This window comes from Anomaloglossus baeobatrachus, chromosome 9 (genome assembly GCF_048569485.1).
Source record: "Anomaloglossus baeobatrachus isolate aAnoBae1 chromosome 9, aAnoBae1.hap1, whole genome shotgun sequence".
In the NCBI taxonomy this organism is placed as follows: domain Eukaryota; kingdom Metazoa; phylum Chordata; class Amphibia; order Anura; family Aromobatidae; genus Anomaloglossus; species Anomaloglossus baeobatrachus.
The window spans coordinates 144,067,173-144,088,140 of record NC_134361.1 but is presented as its reverse complement, the minus strand read 5'-3'; the positions used below and the strand labels follow the sequence as shown (position 1 = coordinate 144,088,140).

At 46.6% G+C, this 20,968-nt stretch overlaps 1 protein-coding gene across 1 annotated transcript in view; it reads left to right on the top strand.

Moving 5' to 3' along the window:
• The window catches only part of ARR3 (arrestin 3), a 114,669-nt gene that overhangs the window by 79,840 nt on the left and 13,861 nt on the right, over window positions 1–20,968 (top strand). The window contains exons 11-16 of the mRNA XM_075322758.1: window positions 131–215; window positions 13,283–13,355; window positions 17,392–17,529; window positions 17,688–17,771; window positions 18,879–18,902; window positions 19,092–19,144. Of these exons, the coding sequence (XP_075178873.1) occupies window positions 131–215; window positions 13,283–13,355; window positions 17,392–17,529; window positions 17,688–17,771; window positions 18,879–18,902; window positions 19,092–19,144 (457 nt within the window). The remainder of the gene's footprint in view (window positions 1–130; window positions 216–13,282; window positions 13,356–17,391; window positions 17,530–17,687; window positions 17,772–18,878; window positions 18,903–19,091; window positions 19,145–20,968) is intronic.

Below are 20,968 nucleotides of genomic sequence, written 5' to 3'. Positions count from 1 at the left end.
AACAATTAGTTTATAATAAAATACCAGCCAAACAAACCACAAAGCCCTGGTGTATCTCCTGGCTCAAAGACTCATTTAGTTTGCATTTATATTTTTATCTCAATATTTTCTCTCTTTTTTATCTTTGTAGATGTATTATCATGGTGACCCAATCACAATCCATGTGAAAATCAACAATTCAACCAACAAAATTGTGAAAAAGATTAAGATCACAGGTATTCATGGTGTATAGAGGACATAAGACAAACCCAATTTTAAAGGACTGGTCAAAGAAAAAAACAATTAATTGCCAATTGAGGGAACCTGTGTTTTGCAATATGTAGTTTGATCTGCCAGAATGCAAATTCAGATATACTTTTGATGGAATAGATTCAGTTTTTCTTGTAATGGATGGATTTCTATTCCTGCTCATGGCAGGCTAAGGAGTCCAGTGGGCAGTCCTATCACTGATTGACAGCTATCTCTGAGACCACCCACTTGACTCCTAAGCTTAGGATGAGAAACAATCAATACGTTGTTCTGAATCTTTTCACGTAAGACTATAAATCAATCTGCTACACCCCTTTTTCTTTATAACACACTTCTCTGACATTGAACAGAACTGTCAGAGTTCATTTTCTGTAGATACACCCATAAGATTTAAGAATATGCCCAAAGGATGGAATTGTGCTGAATTTTTTAACTCCATTTTGCCACACATTTTTAAAAATCATGGCCAAAGCAATGCGTTTTTACTTTGACTTTGAAAGTTTAGACAAAAATAAGCAGCACAAAGATATTATTTGAAATGCCCTAAAATTCTTGTCCCCCTATAAGTGGAAATGGCGATGATGTCCCGTTCACGGGGGAAGAGCTGCCGCTCTCATGTCACCTGTTATTACTAGGATGGGAGGTCAGCATTGAATAGCACTCCTTGAAACAAATAATCTTTAAAGGGGTAATCCAGGACTGTAGGACAGGTCACCAATCTGAGATGGTTGGGGCCCAACACTTTAAACCACCATAGATCAGCTGATATCTGATATTGCAGTGTAAAAGTAAAGTACCATAACTCTGGAGCATATATCAGTTGATTGGTGATGTAGATGGGTGTCGGACCCCCTATGGACAGGTCATCAATACTGTATTCTAGTACTAAACAACGCCTTTAAAGGGAACCTGTCACCAGATTTGGTAACTATAAGCTGCGGCCACCACCACCGGGCTCTTATATACAGTATTCTAACATCCTGTATATAAGAGCCCAGGCTGCTGTGGGAACATAAAAAACACTTTATAATATTTACCTAACGGTCGCTCGGTTGGCCATATGGGCGTCTCCATTCTCCAGTGCCGGCGCCGCCTCTTTCAGCCATCTTCATCCGCCTTCTTCTCTAGCTGCGGTGCATGACGCATCCGACATGATCTACACTTGCCGGCATTCAGGTCCTGAGCAGGCGCACTTTGATCTGCTGTGAGCAGGGCAGATCAAAGTATTGTAGAGCACCTGCGCAGGACCGGCGAGTGTGTATGACGTAGATGCGTCATGCACACAGGCTTCAGAAAGAGGACGAAGATGACCGAAAGAAGAGGCACCCGCATGGAGAACGGAGACGCCCATATGGCCAACCGAGCGACCGTTAGGTAAGTATTCTAAAGTCTTTTTTATGTTCTCACAGCGGCCTGGGCTCTTATATACAGCATGTTAGAATACTGTATATAAGAGCCCGGTGGTGGTGGCTGCAACTTATAGTCCAAAAAAGTGTGACAGGTTCCCTTTAAGGAAACAAAATTTAGAAAGGCTAGTATGTCATTTGGGCTGTCAGTAACTTACCATCCATGATGTTTCTTGATTTTTTTGCCTACACATACACTTGAAACAAGAAGTTTACCAACAGTCATATGAAAACGTTTGGGCACCCCTATTAATGTTAACCTTTTTTCTTTATAACAATTTGGGTTTTTGCAACAGCTATTTCAGTTTCATATATCTAATAACTGATGGACTGAGTAATATTTCTGGATTGAAATGAGGTTTATTGTACTAACAGAAAATGTGCAATCTGCATTTAAATAAAATTTGACCGGTGCAAAAGTATGGGCACCCTTATCAAATTCTTGATTTGAACACTCCTAACTACTTTTTACTGGCTTACTAAAGCACTAAATTGGTTTTGTAACCTCATTGAGCTTTGAACTTCATAGGCAGGTGTATCCAATCATGAGAAAAGGTATTTAAGGTGGCCACTTGCAAGTTGTTCTCCTATTTGAATCTCCTATGAAGAGTGGCATCATGGGCTCCTCAAAACAACTCTCAAATGATCTGAAAACAAAGATTATTCAACATAGTTGTTCAGGGGAAGGATATAAAAAGTTGTCTTAGAGATTTAAACTGTCAGTTTCCACTGTGAGGAACATAGTAAGGAAATGGAAGAACACAGGTGCAGTTCTTGTTAAGCCCAGAAGTGTCAGGCCAAGAAAAATATCAGAAAGGCAGAGAAGAAGAATGGTGAGAACAGTCAAGGGACTAACATGTAATCTCAACCCTATTTTAAAATGTGCAATTTTTATTAATATTCATTAAAATGTACCCACAAACAGACACACAAACATATAAATGAGAATGGATCACGATATCCTTGTAAATAACCAAGGAGTTTTATATACACACTCACTTTAGGAAAGGGAAGGGAAACTAATATAGCCCTATAAGGGTAGTGTATCCCTACCTAACAACGGAGGGTATGACACCATAAGTTACCGGGCGCCCCCGTTCCACCTCGGCTCTCCCTCTCCCTGACCCTGATATAGGGATGGGATGGAAAGCCCTATAGTGGTGCTTGCACAGTACAATATATATGAGTTCCCAAATGGTAATACTCTTCCCTGTATTGTTTTCCTTAGATCAAGAAGGTATCAATTTACTGATCTACAACCAGGAATTCCTATTCATGATACTAGCACTGTACAAGACGTATAGACTTCTATTCCTAATAAATTATCTTTATGCAAGGTAGTGATCCATAAGAGTTATTTACAACCACATATGTTACAGGGTGGTATACCCCACAAGTATATTACAGTCACCTAGAGTCATATCACAAGGGGCTCAGATAATCTCCCTATTATACCCCAGGAGCTGAAAGAAAAATGGGATACAGACACCCCTGCAAATTACTGCAAAATAGAAAAGGTTGCTCCAATCATATTCTATATAATATAGTATAACAGGGAGAAAAGATGAATTACTTCCCTGAGAAGCAGGAATCCAGGCCTGCCAGGCCTCAACGCGTTTCTCCTCTCCCTTTAGAGGTTCATCAGGAGGCTAAGGGGAGACGGCAGCGGGTCCTGTTCAATAACAATAAGCTTACAGCCATGGATTGTTATTGAACAGGACCCGCTGCCGTCTCCCCTTAGCCTCATGATGAGCCTCTAAAGGGAGAGGAGAAACGCGTTGAGGCCTGGCAGGCCTGGATTCCTGCTCCTCAGGGAAGTAATTCATCTTTTCTCCCTGTTATACTATATTGTCACGCTCTCCGGGTCCCCTGCTCTGCCCCCCGGCTCACCTGCCACGCTCCCTGGCTTCCCTGCTTCTCTCCCCGGTCTCCAGCCTCCATTGCCTGCGGTCTCCAGGCGGCCCGGTCCCCGCTCCCGGCGCCCGTCGGCTACTCAGCCCCAGCCCGGCTCTCCTGCGTCCTTCTCACCGCTCCCTGCCCTGGCTTCTGGCACCCGGGCCTCGCGCATGCGCATTAGGGCGCGCGCGGTCATTGACCCTTTCTTAAAGGGCCAGTGTCCACTGACAGGAAATTGAACACACAGGTACAGGGTATAAAGGGGTTTAGTGTCCAAGTGGGCGGGGCCTGTTCTTCGTGTTTCCCAAGCTAGGAGTCAGGTCTCCTTGTGTCTCTGTGCCATACTTACCTATCTCTCTTCTAGAGCCGCTCCTGCCTCGCCATCCGGTCCTGCCGATTCCCGAACGCTGACTATCTGCCATCCCGTCAGTCCGTACCATCTCTGATCCCTGTGGTGACCCGTCCTCTCGCTCCATCGGTTCCGGACTCTGCCTGACAACATCTCGGCCTCCGAACCTGAGCTCCGTCACCCGGACTACCATCAGTGACTCCGTGGTCCCAGGGACTTCTCCATTCCACTCTTGTCCACGGACTGTCCTGCTACCCGTAGTGCTCCGGCTACCGGACCCCTTGCCTTCATCAAGGAGTTCGGCCCAGTGGATCCACCTCCTGGGTCTGCCCGTCCACCTGAACCTAACAGTAAGAACAGGCCATGGATCCCGCCGAAGCACTAGCGGCCTTGCAAGAGGAACTCACACGCCAGCGTGAGACCCAGACCCGTATGCTGAACTTTATGTCTTCCGTGGACGCCCGACTGAACACGCTACAAGCGTCGGTTACATCTTCGGCATCTCGAGCTTCCACTGGACGATCCACGGCCCCAGCTCCCGTGGCAGCCTCCTCGGATGCTTCCAGGCTTCGTCTGGCCTCACCACCCCGGTACGCCAGAGATCCCAAGACCTGCAGGGGATTCATAAACCAATGCTCCCTCCATTTCACGCAACTGCCGCATTTGTTTGCCTCCGACCAAGCCAAGGTCGCGTTCATGATGTCCCATCTAGAGGGTGAGGCACTGGCGTGGATGAACCCCTTGTGGGAGAAGGAGGACCCTGTGACCACTGACATCCAGGAGTTTCTGCAGGCATTTTGTGGCACCTTTGATGAGCCCGGATGCGCCTCCGCGTCTGCCTCATCTCTCCTCCGGTTACGTCAGGGGACTCTGACGGTGGGTCAATATGCCATCCGTTTTCGCACCTTGGCTTCGGAACTCGGGTGGAACAATGAGGCTCTAACCGCTGCCTTCTGGGAAGGTCTCTCGGGTCGAATTAAAGACGAGCTGGCTGGTCGTGACGTGCCGTCTACCCTGGATGCCCTGATTACGCTAGCAACGCGAGTGGATCTTCGTTTTCAGGAACGATCCAAAGAGGTGTCCCGTGAGAGACGTCCGATACGGCATTCCTCTCCTCCGCAGAAGCCCGCCGTACTTCAGTCAACGTCATCTGGTGTCTCCGTCCACGAGCCCATGCAGATCGACCGTTTGCGGCAGTCGGAACAACGCCGAGCAGAACGGCTCGCTAAGGGTCTCTGCTTCTACTGCGGAGAGGGCACACACCTTCTACGCTCCTGTGCAGAGAGGCCGGGAAACTCCAAAGCCTAGGGTTGGTAGGAGAGGCCACCCTAGGTGCTGGGACTCTCTCAGACCCGGTTACGTGGACAGTTCAAGTGACAACGGGAGAGACGCGGTTCACGGCCGAGGCATACCTCGATTCCGGGGCAGCAGGCAATTTCATCCAGCAGGCCACGGTGGACAAGTACCAGGTGCCTGTTACTCCACTCGATAAACCCCTAGTGATTGCCTCTGTGGATGGGAGACCCCTCTCTGACACCATCTCGTGGATCACCAAGCCGGTGGAACTGCGTATCGGTGCCCTGCACACCGAGAACATCGCTCTCTATGTCCTCCCACACATGTCCCATCAAATCCTGCTGGGACTCCCCTGGTTACGGACACACGAACCCTCAGTCAGCTGGGGTACTGGTGAAATCACCCGATGGGGCTCCTCTTGCCACGAGAACTGTCTGACGACTATACAACCCATCCGACGACCTCCAGTTCCAGAGTCCCTACCGGGACTGCCCTCGGCCTATTGGTCCTTCGCGGACGTCTTTGATAAAAAGGAGTCAGAGGTACTGCCGCCACATCGTCCTTACGATTGTGCCATTGACCTGCTCCCGGGAACTACACCACCTCGAGGACGGATATATCCGCTGTCTCCTGCCGAAACAAGGGCCATGTCTACCTACATCACAGAGAACCTGGCAAGGGGATTCATTCGGAGATCCTCCTCTCCTGCTGGAGCAGGCTTCTTCTTCGTTAAGAAGAAAGAGGGCGACCTACGCCCATGTATTGACTACCGGGGATTGAACCAAATCACCGTGAAAAATAAATACCCCCTGCCGCTCATCCCCGAATTGTTTGATCGGCTTAGAGGAGCTCGTGTGTTTACCAAGTTGGATCTTCGGGGTGCCTACAACTTGGTCCGCATCCGCTCTGGGGACGAATGGAAGACCGCGTTCAATACCCGTGATGGGCACTATGAATACTGTGTGATGCCCTTCGGCCTGTGTAACGCACCAGCAGTCTTTCAAGAATTGGTGAATGACATGTTCCGGGACCTTCTCTACGTCTGTGTGGTGGTGTATCTTGATGACATCCTGGTCTTTTCTCCGGACCTCCAAACCCACAGAGAGAACGTGCAGCTGGTACTACAACGACTGAGGGAGAATCGTCTGTACGCCAAGTACGAGAAGTGTGTCTTCGAGCAGTCTTCTCTGCCCTTCCTGGGTTACGTAATCTCCGATACCGGACTGCAGATGGATCCGCAGAAGGTCTCTTCCATTCTCAACTGGCCCCCTCCTTCTGGACTGAAGGCAATCCAACGCTTTCTGGGATTCGCAAACTATTACCGCCAGTTCATCCCTCACTTCTCGGCTCTGACTGCTCCTCTCTCCGCCTTGACCAAGAAGGGGGCTAATCCAAAGGACTGGCCACCTGCGGCCGACGCCGCGTTTGGCTCTCTGAAGCGGGCATTTGCCTCCTCCCCTGTGCTACACCGTCCGGAGTTAAACCGACAGTTCACCTTGGAGGTGGATGCCTCCTCCTCGGGAGCCGGAGCAGTGCTCATGCAGAAGTCCTCCTCCGGGAAGATGGTGACTTGCGGTTTCTTCTCAAAGAGCTTCTCAGCGCCTGAACGCAACTACACCATCGGTGACCGAGAGCTATTGGCAGTCAAACTGGCTCTGGAGGAATGGCGCTATCTTCTAGAGGGAGCAGTGTATCCCGTGATCATTTACACGGACCACAAGAACCTGGAATACCTGCGGTCCGCTCAGCGACTGAACCCACGGCAAGCCAGGTGGTCCTTATTCTTTGCCAGGTTCGATTTCCAGCTCCATTTCCGACCTGCGGACAAGAATGTACGCGCAGCTGCTTTGTCCAGGTCATTCCTGCCCATGGAACAGGAGGAGGAGACATCCCAGCCCATCATCTGTCCTAGTAGGATCATTCCGGTGGCCCCTGTCACCCTGGCCCAGATACCGCCTGGGAAGACCTATGTCTCTGAGACTGACAGGCAAAAAGTGTTGCACTGGGGCCATGCCTCGAAAACAGCCGGCCATGCTGGTCAGAAGAGAACATGGAGTACGATCGTACGTCATTACTGGTGGCCATCCCTTCGCACGGACGTCGCTTCTTTTGTCTCAGCCTGCTCATCTTGTGCCAGGAACAAGACGCCCAAACATCTGCCATATGGCCGTCTTCTGCCTCTGCTTATACCCTCAGTTCCGTGGCAACACATTGCGATGGGCTTTATTACGGACTTGCCACTGTCCTCCGGACACACAGTCATATGGGTCGTGGTGGATCGGTTCTCCAAAATGGCTCATTTCGTCCCTATGGCTGGACTGCCCTCTGCCCAGGAACTCGCTGACGCCTATATACAACACATCTTCCGCTTGCATGGCTTTCCATCACACATTGTGTCCGACAGAGGAACTCAGTTCACCTCCCGCTTCTGGAGGGCCCTCTGCAAACATCTGGGAGTGACTCTGGACTTTTCTTCAGCCTACCATCCTCAGTCGAATGGCCAAGTGGAACGTGTCAATCAGATCTTGACCTCCTTCTTACGTCACTACGTCAACGCCCATCATGACGACTGGTCCACGCTTCTTCCTTGGGCTGAATTCTCCCATAACCACCACGTCAGTGAGTCCTCCTCCAGCTCTCCCTTCCATGTCGTTTACGGACTTCAGCCTTCCGTCCCATTACCTGTATCCTCTTCCTCGGATGTCCCTGCTGCTGATGCTGTAGCCCGTGACTTTGCAACCATTTGGGACTCTGTCAAGGCGTCCCTTGGATGTGCTTCCCTGCGGATGAAGAGACACGCAGACAAGAGGCGTCTGGACCCTCCGTGTTTCTCTCCAGGAGATCTCGTCTGGCTTGCTTCCAAGTACGTCCGATTGAAGCTACCATCCTACAAGCTGGGTCCTCGCTACATCGGGCCGTTTAAAATCCTCAGCAAGATCAATGAGGTTTCCTACAAACTGCAGCTCCCGGCCACGATGAGGATACCCAACTCCTTCCACGTCTCCCTGCTCAAGCCGGTTGTCCTTGGTCCCTTCTCCGTTGCTGCCAGTTCGGCTCCTCCTCCTATTGCCGATGATGACATCTATGCGGTAAGGGATATCGTGGCCATGAAAACCGTACGGGGCCGACAGTTCTTCCTGGTAGACTGGGCAGGGTATGGTCCTGAGGATAGGTCCTGGGAGCCCCGGGAGAATGTGGGTACTCCTCTGTTCCGTGCCTTCCTGTCCCGGTTGCGGGGAGGGGGACGTGGGGGGGGTACTGTCACGCTCTCCGGGTCCCCTGCTCTGCCCCCCGGCTCACCTGCCACGCTCCCCGGCTTCCCTGCTTCTCTCCCTGGTCTCCAGCCTCCATTGCCTGCGGTCTCCAGGCGGCCCGGTCCCCGCTCCCGGCGCCCGTCGGCTACTCAGCCCCAGCCCGGCTCTCCTGCGTCCTTCTCACCGCTCCCTGCCCTGGCTTCTGGCACCCGGGCTTCGCGCATGCGCATTAGGGCGCGCGCGCGGTCATTGACCCTTTCTTAAAGGGCCAGCGTCCACTGACAGGAAATTGAACACACAGGTACAGGGTATAAAGGGGTTTAGTGTCCAAGTGGGCGGGGCCTGTTCTTCGTGTTTCCCAAGCTAGGAGTCAGGTCTCCTTGTGTCTCTGTGCCATACTTACCTATCTCTCTTCTAGAGCCGCTCCTGCATCGCCATCCGGTCCTGCCGATTCCCGAACGCTGACTATCTGCCATCCCGTCAGTCCGTACCATCTCTGATCCCTGTGGTGACCCGTCCTCTCGCTCCATCGGTTCCGGACTCTGCCTGACAACATCTCGGCCTCCGAACCTGAGCTCCGTCACCCGGACTACCATCAGTGACTCCGTGGTCCCAGGGACTTCTCCATTCCACTCTTGTCCACGGACTGTCCTGCTACCCGTAGTGCTCCGGCTACCGGACCCCTTGCCTTCATCAAGGAGTTCGGCCCAGTGGATCCACCTCCTGGGTCTGCCCGTCCACCTGACCCTAACATATATTATATAGAATATGATTGGAGCAACCTTTTCTATTTTGCAGTAATTTGCAGGGGTGTCTGTATCCCATTTTTCTTTCAGTTCCTGGGGTATAATGGGGAGATTATCTGAGCCCCTTGTGATATGACTCTAGGTGACTGTAATATACTTGTGGGGTATACCACCCTGTAACATATGTGGTTGTAAATAACTCTTATGGATCACTACCTTGCATAAAGATAATTTATTAGGAATAGAAGTCTATACGTCTTGTACAGTGCTAGTATCATGAATAGGAATTCCTGGTTGTAGATCAGTAAATTGATACCTTCTTGATCTAAGGAAAACAATACAGGGAAGAGTATTACCATTTGGGAACTCATATATATTGTACTGTGCAAGCACCACTATAGGGCTTTTCATCCCATCCCTATATCAGGGTCAGGGAGAGGGAGAGCCGACGTGGAACGGGGGCGCCCGGTAACTTATGGTGTCATACCCTCCGTTGTTAGGTAGGGATACACTACCCTTATAGGGCTATATTAGTTTCCCTTCCCTTTCCTAAAGTGAGTGTGTATATAAAACTCCTTGGTTATTTACAAGGATATCGTGATCCATTCTCATTTATATGTTTGTGTGTCTGTTTGTTCGTACATTTTAATGAATATTAATAAAAATTGCACATTTTAAAATAGGGTTGAGATTACATGTTAGTCCCTTTTTGAGCACTCTACCCATCTATTTAACTTTGTTAGTTCGTGAGAACAGTCAAGGACAATCCACAGACCACCTCCAAAGACCTGCAGATCATCTTGCTGCAGATGGTGTCAATGTGCATCAGTCAACAATACAGTGCGCTTTGCACAAGTAGAAGCTGTATGGGAGAGTGATGCGAAAGAAGTCGTTTCTGCAAGCACGCCACAAACAGAGTCTCCTGAGGTATGCAAAAGCACATTTGGACAAGCCAATTACATTTTGGAAGAAGGTCCTGTGGACTGATGAAACAAAGATTGACTTGTTTGGTCATACAAAAAGGCGTTATGTATGGAGGCAAAAAACACGGCATTCCAAGAAAAGCACTTGCTACCCACAGTAAAATTTGGTGGAGGTTCCATCATGCTTTGGGGCTGTGTGGCCAACGCCAGCACCGGGAATCTTGTTAAAGTTGAGGGTCGCATGGATTCAGCTCAGTATCAGCAGATTCTTGACAATAATGTGCAAGAATCAGTGACGAAGTTGAAGTTACGCAGGGGATGGATATTTCAGCAAGACAATGATTCAAAACACCGCTCAAAATCTACTCAGGCATTCATGCAGAGGAACAATTACAATGTTCTGGAATGGCCATCCCAGTCCCCAGACCAGAATATCATTGAAAATCTGTGGGGTGATGTGAAGCGTGCTGTCCATGCTCGGCGACCATCAAACTTAACTGAACTGGAATTGTTTTGTAAACAGAAATGGTCAAAAATACCTTCATCCAGGATCCAGGAACTCATTAAAAGCTACAGGAAGCGACTAGAGGCTGTGATTTTTGCAAAAGGAGGATCTACATAATATTAATGTCACTTTTATGTTAAGGTGCCCATACTTTTGCACCGGTCAAATTTTGCTTAAACGCGGATTGCACATTTTCTGTTAGTACAATAAACCTCATTTCAATCCAGAAATATTACTCAGTCCATCAGTTATTAGATATATGAAACTGAAATAGCTGTTGCAAAAACCCAAATTGTTATAAAGAAAAAAGGTTAACATTAATATGGGTGCCCAAACTTTTTCATATGACTGTACATTATCTAAAAAGATACATATGCATACTTTACTCATTATCTGAGGTGAAATCAGAAAAAACCTTTCCCGTTTTAGGTCAATTTGGAACCAAAATTATTTATATTTGCCAAATGCCAGAATAATGAGAGAGAATGTTTTAAGGCATTTTTATTACTTTCTGTAAAGTCAAGAGTTTACATACACTAAGGGGTACTTTGCACACTACGACATCGCAGTGGTGGGGTCAAATTGAAAGTGACGCACATCCGGCGTCGCTGTCGACATTGGAGTATGTGAATCGTTTTTACTACGATTAATGAGCGCAAAAGCGTTGAAATTGTATGATCGGTGTAGCGTCGGTCATTTCCATAATTTCGGAAGGATCGATGTTACGATGTTGTTCCTCGTTCCTGCGGCAGCACACATCGCTGTGTGTGAAGCCGCAGGAGCGAGGAACATCGCCTTACCTGCGTCTTGGCTGCAATGAGAAAGGAAGGAGGTGGGCGGGATGTTTACATCCCACTCATCTCCGCCCTCCTGCTTCTATTGGCCGCCTGCCTTGTGACGTCGCTGTGACGCCGCACGACCCACCCCCTTAGGAAGGAGGCGGTTCGCCGGCCAGAGCGACGTCGCAGGGCAGGTAAGTGCATGTGAAGCTGCCGTAGCGATAATTTTCGCTACGGCAGCTATCGCAAGATATCACAGCTGCGACGGGGCCGGGGACTATCGCGCTCGGCATCGCTACCATCGGCATGCGATGTCGTACTGTGCAAAGTACCCCTAAGTGTACTATGCCTTTAAACAACATGGGACAGCTCATATGATGATATCATGTCTTTTGAAGCTTTTAATAAGTTTATTGGAAACATCTGGGTTAATTAGAGACACACACCTGTGGATGTATTTTAATGCACACCTGAAAAACACTGTTTCTTTGTGTAGCTTCATGTGAATGTCAAAAGAAATCAGCCAAGATCTCAGGAAGAGAATTGTGGACTTGCATTATTCTGGTTCATCTTTGGGTACAATTTCCAGATATCTGAAGGTGCCTCGTTCATCTGTACAAACAATTATAAGCCAGTATAAATAAGATGGGAAAGTCCCGCCATCATACTGCTCAGGAAGAAGATAGGTTCTATGTACCAGAAATGAATGTGCTTTGGTCAGACATGTGCATATCAACCCAAGAACAAAAGCAAAAGACCTTGTGAAGATACTGGCGGAAGATGGTAAGATTATGTCATTGTCCAGAGTAAAACGAGTACTGTATCAACATGGGCAGAAAGGCCACTCTGACAGGTAGAAGCCATTACTCCAAAAGAAACATAAAAAAGCCAGATTAATGTTTGCAAATGCACACAGGAACAAGAACCTTAATTTTTGGAGACATGTCCTGTGGTCTGACAAAACTAAAATTTAACTGTTTGGCCATAATGACCATTGTTACGTTTGGAGGAAAAAGGGAGAAGCTTTGATGCCTAAGAATACTATCCCAACTGTGAAACATGGGGGTGGCAGCATCATGTTGTGGGGTTGTTTTTCTGCAGAAGGAACTGGTACACTTCACAAAAGAGATGGCATCATGAGGAAAAAAGATAATGTGGCAATACTGAAGCAACATCTTAAGCCATCAACGAGGAACTTAAAGCTTGGGAGGAAATGGGTCTTCCAAATGGGCAATGACCTGAAGCAAACTGCCAAACTGGTTACAAAGTGGCTTAAGGATAAAAAAGTCAATGTTTTGGAGTGGCCATCATAAAGCCCTGATCTCAATACTATTGAAAATGTAGGGGCAAAGCCAAAAGGCAGGTGCAAGCAAGGCGACCTACAAACATGGCTCAGTTACACCAGTACCATCAGGAGGAATGGGCCCAAATTCCTACCAACTATTGTGAGAAGCTTGTGGAAGGATATTCAAAACATTTGACTCAAGTCATACAATGTAAGGGCAATATTACAAAATACTAATGAAATGTATGTAAAGTTATGACTTTGCAGAAAGTAATAAAATGCCTTAAAACATTCTTTCTCTCACTCTCTCATTATCTTGACATTTGGCAAATATTAATAATTTTGGTTCCTAATTGACCTAAAAGAGGAAAGGTTTATTCTGGTTTTATGTCAGATAGTGAGAAAAACATGCATATGTGTCTTTTTAGATAATGTATGGGAATGTCTGGTTTCAACTGTACATCTACAGTCACCAACCACGATTTCTGGTCCTGTAGTATTTTCTTATATAAAATACACCACTTTATTGTAACCAGACAGAATATTGTAAATGCAGTAACGATAATGATCTCGTCTTTGTTTCTCTCTATCCAGTGGAGCAGGAGACAGACGTGGTGTTGTATTCCCTGGACAAGTACACAAAGATTGTTCTCAGCGAGGAAATGAAGTGAGTACACAAAATGCTATGGTGGAGAATCCACCTCCTCCTTCAGCTCCAATCAGGCTATGTGCGCACAGTGCTTTTGTCGTGGGCTGGGAGGGGTCCGACGCTGCTGCAGCCTGCTGCTTGCTGCTCGCTGCTCGGTGGCTCGAGCGGTGGGCCGGATCTGGGGGCTCGAGCGGCATTCCTCGCCCGTGAGGGAAAGGGGGTAGTTTTTGGGATTGGGGAAGTCGGTTCGTGATGCCACCCACGGTTTGTGGTGAGGTTGGGACACCACCGCTGCTCTGGGCGGGGATCCCGGGAGCGATGACAGGGAGCAGCCGAGATGTTTCTCTCCCCTCCGTCGGTAGGGGGTTTGGGTGGTCCCGGGGCCCGGTTGGGGTGACTGGGGAGTGGATGGCAGGGTTTGGCGAGGTGCAGGGTCGCTGGGGCAGCGCGGTGCCAGACGGCACTGTGGTACTCACTCAGCCAGTAACGTACACGGAGTCTCTGGTAAAACAAACGGCTGGATGGACGGGTTCCGCAGACGGCTGCGGTGGTCACTCCCGGTAGGTTGGCGGTGACTGCCTTTCCCTGCACCTGTAGTGTGTTTTCGGCCCCGATGGCTTCCCACCAGTAACCCGCTCCCCAGCGTGGATAGATGCCGAGGGGGCCCCTTTTGCCCGCAGGCTCAGACCCTGGGAACTGTAGCCTTGGCGGTGACTGTATTTCCCTTCACGGTTGAGCGGTTGCCTTCAATCGGGTCTTTGCTGCTGGGAAACCCCGGAGGTTCCCGTCGCTAATGGATTTGACCAGTTTTACGGCGACTCCAAGCCTGGTCGGGGTCCGTAAGCCCTGCCGAATGGTGCTGGTTTCTCTTCGCTCCCCGGTTTGGTACCGGTGGGCCACTGCCCGTCCTTGGTCCTACGGTTCCGCGTCGATCGGCCCCTCCTGCAGACGGTCACCACCGTCTGCCAACCTTGCTGTAGGTGCCCGGGCCACGTACCCGGACACAGTCAGTCTGCTCCTACACTACTACTTTACTCCTCTCCCTTTCAACTCCAAAACTGTTTTCTTCCTTTTCCTGCCTCCAGGACTGTGAACTCCTCCGTGGATGGGGCCAACCGCCTGGCTCCACCCCAAGGGTGTGGACATCAGCCCCTGGAGGGAGGCAACAAGGATTTGTGTGTGACTGATGTGTCTAACCGGGGTGTGGGGTGTGTTGTTGCAGTACCTGTGACGTCCTGGCTTGTCCAGGGTGCCACACTTTTTCACTGCGTTTTTGTACGTTTTTCGGGTTCGTTTTTGTGCTCAAAACTGCAGGACTTTGCTTCCCCAGCAAAGCCTATGAGTTTTCATTTTTGCTGTCCGCACACAACTTTTTTTTAGCTGCGTTTTTGAGCTGGAAAAAAAATGGTCATGTCAATTGTTTTCAGTGTTTCACTGCGTTTTGCCCCCATGCAATGCATTGGAAAAATGCAGCAAAACGCAAAGATCAAAAACGCAACAAAACAGCCAAAAACGCACCAAAATGCGGCAAAAACGCATGCGTTTTTGTCGCGGGTATGTTTTTGTACGTTTTTAGCAGCCAAAAGCGCTGCATCTTTGTAGTCACAAAAAAATAACTAGGTGCGCACATAGCCTTACCCTGAAGACACAATGACCCATATCTAAGACGTGATTGTAAACAATAAATAATATTGCTGGTCTTTCCATAAGATTATTACATTTAGGGCATGTGCACACGTTGCAGAAAATTCTGCAGCGATTTGACAGCACATGTGCGCTTTAAATCGCTGCAGAAACACTGCATCATGGATGCAGTGTTTCTGCAGAAAAAAGTCCGATTTCATGCACTCTGGATGCTGCCTCTCCCATAGACTGAGTGGCAGCAGCATCCCGAGCGCACAAAATAAGTGACATGCTGCATTTTTGAACGCACGAATTTGGATCAAAATTTCAGCATCCAAATCGCTGCGTTCAAAAAAGCAACGTGCACTCGGATTATGCACAAACTTCATAGATTGTGCAGGGGACGCATGCATTTACGCTGCAGTGCAATACGCAGTGTAAATGCATGCAATACGCACACGTGCGCACATGCCCTATGGCTGTTTTCAAGCTGTGGGCCTCATGTAATAAAAGTTGGGAAAAGGAAAATCTGTCTTTGTTGCTCATGGCAACCAATCAGAGCTCAGCTTTCATTTTGTAAACAGCTCCAACAAAATGAAAGGTGCACTATGATTGGTTAGTATGAGAGCTTTTCTTTTTAGATAATTTAGATAAATCTAATCCTTAAAGTTGGTTTCATGACGACAGTATTCCCTAATGTCAGTGACATCTTTCATCAGGATAATTCGCCCCACTACACTGTAAAAATGATGTAGGAATGGTTTGTGAAATTGACAAAAAGTTGAAGATGTTGATTTGTTTAGATCTCAATTAAAACAAATGTGTAAGGCTACTTTCACACATCCGGTTTGAGCCCTGCGGCTCAATCCGGCTGTGAAAACTATGCAACGGATGCGGTGAAAACACCGCATCCTTTGCATACGTTTTTACATGCGGCAGGTCCGGTTTTTTCCGGTTGCGGCATGCTACTGAGCATGCGCAGTGGAAAATACCGCATGCGGCGGCCGGATGCGGTTTTTTCCGCATCGCGCCGCATCCGGCCTCCATAGGGATGCATTGAAAAATGCGCCGCAGCGGCCGGATGCGGCGCGATGCGGTGTTTTTTGCCGGAGCAAAAAACGTTGCAGGGTACGTTCGATCCGGCTGCCGCATCGGCTAAATCTGCCGCATGCGGCAAAAACCGGACCGAACGCAAGCCCCTACGGCACAATGCGGCACTAATGTAAGTCAATGCAAAAAAAACCGCAATCGGCGTTACAAAAGCCGGTTGCGGTTTTTCTGCAGAACGCCGTATTGTGCCGCAGAGCAAAAATCCGGATGTGTGAAAGTACCCTAAGATGGAAACACAAGTTTGATTCATGGAGACACCATTGTACAGGCGCTTTTATTAAATCCCATTCTGAAGCCATAGGCATTGGTTCCCTCATTGTAGCCATAATACCTTCCACTCTTTGGATGGCTCCTTTCAAACATTTGGTGTGAGTTTGTGATCATTGTCCAATTATCCAGAAGAGCATTCGTGAAATCAGACAGTGATGTTGGATGAGAAGGCCTGGGTCACAATCTCCATAGAACAGCACTGTTCCAGTGCCATAAAGTGTGAATATAATATGGACAGTAAGGAGTCACAAAATTGCATGTACACTGGAACAGGGAGTAATAAATGAACCTGCTGCAGGGGAAATATAAGATACAAGCCGGCTATTAACCCTTACAATACTTTGAGTCATGCTGTGGACACACACAATAACCCTGGGGCAGAGAGAGGCTGGACGCATCCCGATGTACGTTTCACCTGGACAGCTTCGTCAGGAGACACTTGGGCACAGTCTTGCTGGAATAGAAATTGATAAAAGTAAACCTATACATGTTTGGTATCTACGAACCGGCCTGAAGCATCACACTGACACATTAGTTTTATTTTATAATGAACACGGTCAATAAAATACCCCCCCAAAAAATCGTCAATAGCACTTTTTTTGCAATTTTTCTGCACATGGAGTTTTTTGCTGTTTTCCAGTACACTATTTGGTAAAACTCATGGTTTTATTTAACAGTACAATTCGTCCTGCAAAAAACAAGCCCTCATATGGCAAGATTGATGAAAAAATAAAAAAGTTATGGCTCTCAGAAGAAGGGGAGCAAAAAATGAAAACTGGAAAATCGACCGGTCATGAAAGAGTTAAATTTCAGTAATAATACAAATAGTTGATTGTGGAATATGTAGAGCATCTCATTCTTTTACAATTGTTTGTAAAGGCAGACTGTATGGATAGAGGCTGAATTTTATATATTTGTGGCCGTGGTAATGAATTAATGAAAAACCTGATTTCAATCATCAAGAAGAGTGTGCCAATACTATTGTCCATATAGAGTATAATCTTTATATCTTTAAAAATAACACAGGCTTTTTCCTCTCTTTTCTCTATAGTGATACTGTAGCAGCAAATACAACATTTTCAAAATCATATTCAGTGACTCCGCTGCTGGCAGATAACCGAGAGAAGCGAGGCCTGGCATTAGACGGCAAGCTGAAGCATGGAGACACGAACTTGGCATCATCAACAATGTAAACTTTTTTTATTCATGTCTGATTTGATACAGAAGCAGTAATATTATATTTTACTCTGTAACTTTCAAATTCATAATAATTACTGGGAATATACAATTTACCTAAATCTTGAAAGGTAAAATGACTATTTTTTACTTGGTTTTTTTTCCTCACAGTATGCGCCCTGGCATGGATAAGGAGGTGCTAGGCATGCTTGTATCTTACAAAGTCAAAGTCAATTTGATGGCATCCAGAGGCGGGTACGTGATCTAATATAATTCAGAAGCCCCATTACAGCATTCTCCATGATTATCAAGAAAGGACAGAAAAAAACGCTTTTTATATCCTGTCTACACTATGGCTGAGGGTACGGTTCCACTAGCGTATAGCTTCCGATGCAAGAGCATCGGAAGCAATATGCTAATAACCCTCTACTGCGAGCGTCATCCGAGGGTCATGCGACTGTTATCTGATATTGCAATCACATCACAGCTGTGTATATCGCAGTGCACCCGGATTACAAGCAAGTGCAGCGAGATGTTTCACACTCTCCCATAGACTTGTATAAGGGTGCGTGAGCTGAGACTCGCTGCCAAACGCAGCATGCTGTGATTCATTTCGTATGCCGCTATGGCAAGAGAAATCAATCACAGATAGACACTGGTGCGAGTGCAATCTAATGTCTTATTGGATTGCACTCTTCTGTGCCAAACGCAATTGGAACCAAACCCTAATGGTGGAGAATGTTGTAAAGAAGCCCTATCTATAAGTCAGAACACCCTAATCAAATTAGACAGCCCCTTTAGACAGACTGGCAATGCACATTAGATTGATGGTGTTGTCTTGTTCTCGAAGCAAGCTGTGTAGTCACTCAGTATGACTGCAAACTGCCAATGAGCACACTGTCATGATTCACAGGTATGCCCCGTGTGAGTCGGCGGTCATGTGTTCTAATAAATGTGCTTTGCAAATTTGTGTCCATATACCAACTAGTTTCCTCCAGTTTCTTTCCATTGAAGAGAAGTGAAAGAAAATGGATGAGACTGGTCATCAATTGACCACAGGTTTGCAAATCACATATAAGCAGTCATGTAACTACCCACCCTCACATGGCCTACAGGGGAATTGTGAAAGGGTGTGCATGTTGCGTCACATAGAGCAATTGCAGATTTTGCACAAACCCTTTGTGACCTAAACTTGATGATCTAGGTAGAATAAGACAACAGGTTACATGGCACAGCCCAACACTGCTAGAGATCCTGCCTCTATTGAAGTACATAACAACGCATGGACAGATGGCTCTACAGCCACTGGAGGAAAACAATGTAGCTGGCATGTTTAATCACAAATCTTTTTTTCACTTGCAGCATTCTAGGAGATCTTATCGCAAGGTAAATCTTTAATAAGTTTAATTTTTAATATATGTTATTAAATCTCTCTGCAACCCTATAACAGAAGGCTTCCAGAAGAACATTTAGAAATTGTCATTTTTGCAGTGTTTTTATGAAATAATACCCCTCCTCTATAAGAACCTGCAGGTCTACAAAATTCTAATTAATTCTGTAACTGTTGTCTTCTAGTGATGTTTTTGTGGAACTGCCTTTTAATCTGATGCATCCAAAGCCATCTGATGGTGAGTCTAAATATAGGCCATGAAAAAATGAATACTGAACAGTATAGAATTGAAGACATTATTGATATAGGTTAGATGTAAAGATGGTGCGAATCAATTAGCATGTCTCAATCCATCTTGCATGATAGTGCTCCATGGCCTCTGCACGGGAGTGGGAGTACCGCCTCTTATCTGGCGGCTTTTGCGGCTTTCTCTTAGACGGCTTGGTACAACATCACATGTGCTTCACACCGCAACGATGGCATCACTCCAGAACGGCTAATCAAATGAAAAGACACAAATGCCATCAGGTAAGATGAGGTACTCCCGCTCCAGTGCAATGGCTGCGGGCTACTATCATGGCTGATAGAATGGGAAATGGGAACTGCAACCTTGTTGTAGTTTGTATATACAGTGGGTAAAATAAGTATTGAACATGTCAGCAATTTTCTAAGTACCGTACATATATTTCTAAAACTGCTATTGACATGAATTTCTCACCAGAAATTGGTAAAAATCCATCCAATTCAAACAGGCAAAGAAATTAAACCATAGATGTCCATATATTATGTGTAATAATTACCATGGTTTTAATGTTAGTTCATATCCCTTATTGTTAATTCTATTAACAATAAAAGTAAAATTGTATTCAGGTCTTTAGTTTGGGTGTTTATGTGCCTTTAGCAGTATGTAATACATTTAATTACTCCAACGCCGACTGAAGAACAGTGATATGCCTATTTATCATTATACAAGAAAGATCTCATAATGGGTAAAACCAGTGAGCCGTCTTAAGACCTTCGTAACCTTATTGTTGCAAAACATACTGATGGCCTTGGTTACAGACGAATTTCTAAACTACTGAAGATTCCCGGGAGCACTGTTGGGGCCAAAATCTGGAAGAGGAAAGAACATAATTTTACCATAAACTGGCAACGACCAGGTGCTCAACCCCAAGATTTCAGACAGAGGAGTGAAAAGATTTACCGGAAGAATTGTTCTAGAGCCATAAACCACCTATGGATAGTTACAGAAAGATTTGGAATAAGCAGGTATAATTATTTCAAAGAAAACAAAAAGTAATGCACTCAACCTCCATGCCCTGTATGCATGTTCACCATGTACAATGTCATTGCTGAACAAAAAGCATATTCAAGTATCTACAAAAAGGGGGAAAAGGAGGATCCAGGGAATTACAGTCCAGTAAGCCTGACCTCCATAGCAGGAAAAATCTTCAAGCAAATTGTCAAAGAACATTTACTTAGGTACCTGGATGGGAAGGCATTAATTAACCAGAGCCACCACGGCTTTATGACCAGAAAATCTTGTCAGACCAACCTGATTTCCTTCTACAACAAAGGTTGTCACTGAATGGTTGGACCAGGGGAATGCTGTGGATATAGTATACCTTGACTTCATTAAGGTATTCAATAAAGTATCACATGATATCCTCATTGAAAAAATGATCAAGTATGGAATTGACAAAAAATCAGTTAGAGGGATTCACAACTGGCTTAATGATAGGGCGCAACAAGTAATACTAAATAGATACACATCAACCTGGAGGAAAGTCAAAAGCGGAGTGCCGCAAGGCTCTGTCCTTTGGCCAGTGCTGTTTAATATCTTTATAAATTATCTGGAATTATTGGAAAACTCATAAAATTTGGAGAAGATACTAAGATAGGAGGTGTAGCCAACACTAGAGAGCAAAGAGAGCATATTCAAAAGGACTAGACACTCTCGAACAATGGGCCGAGGAGAACAGTATGGTTTTTAACATGGACAAATGCAAAAGTCCTATATCTGGGTAAAAGAAATGTAAAAAGCATATATAGTATAGGAGGA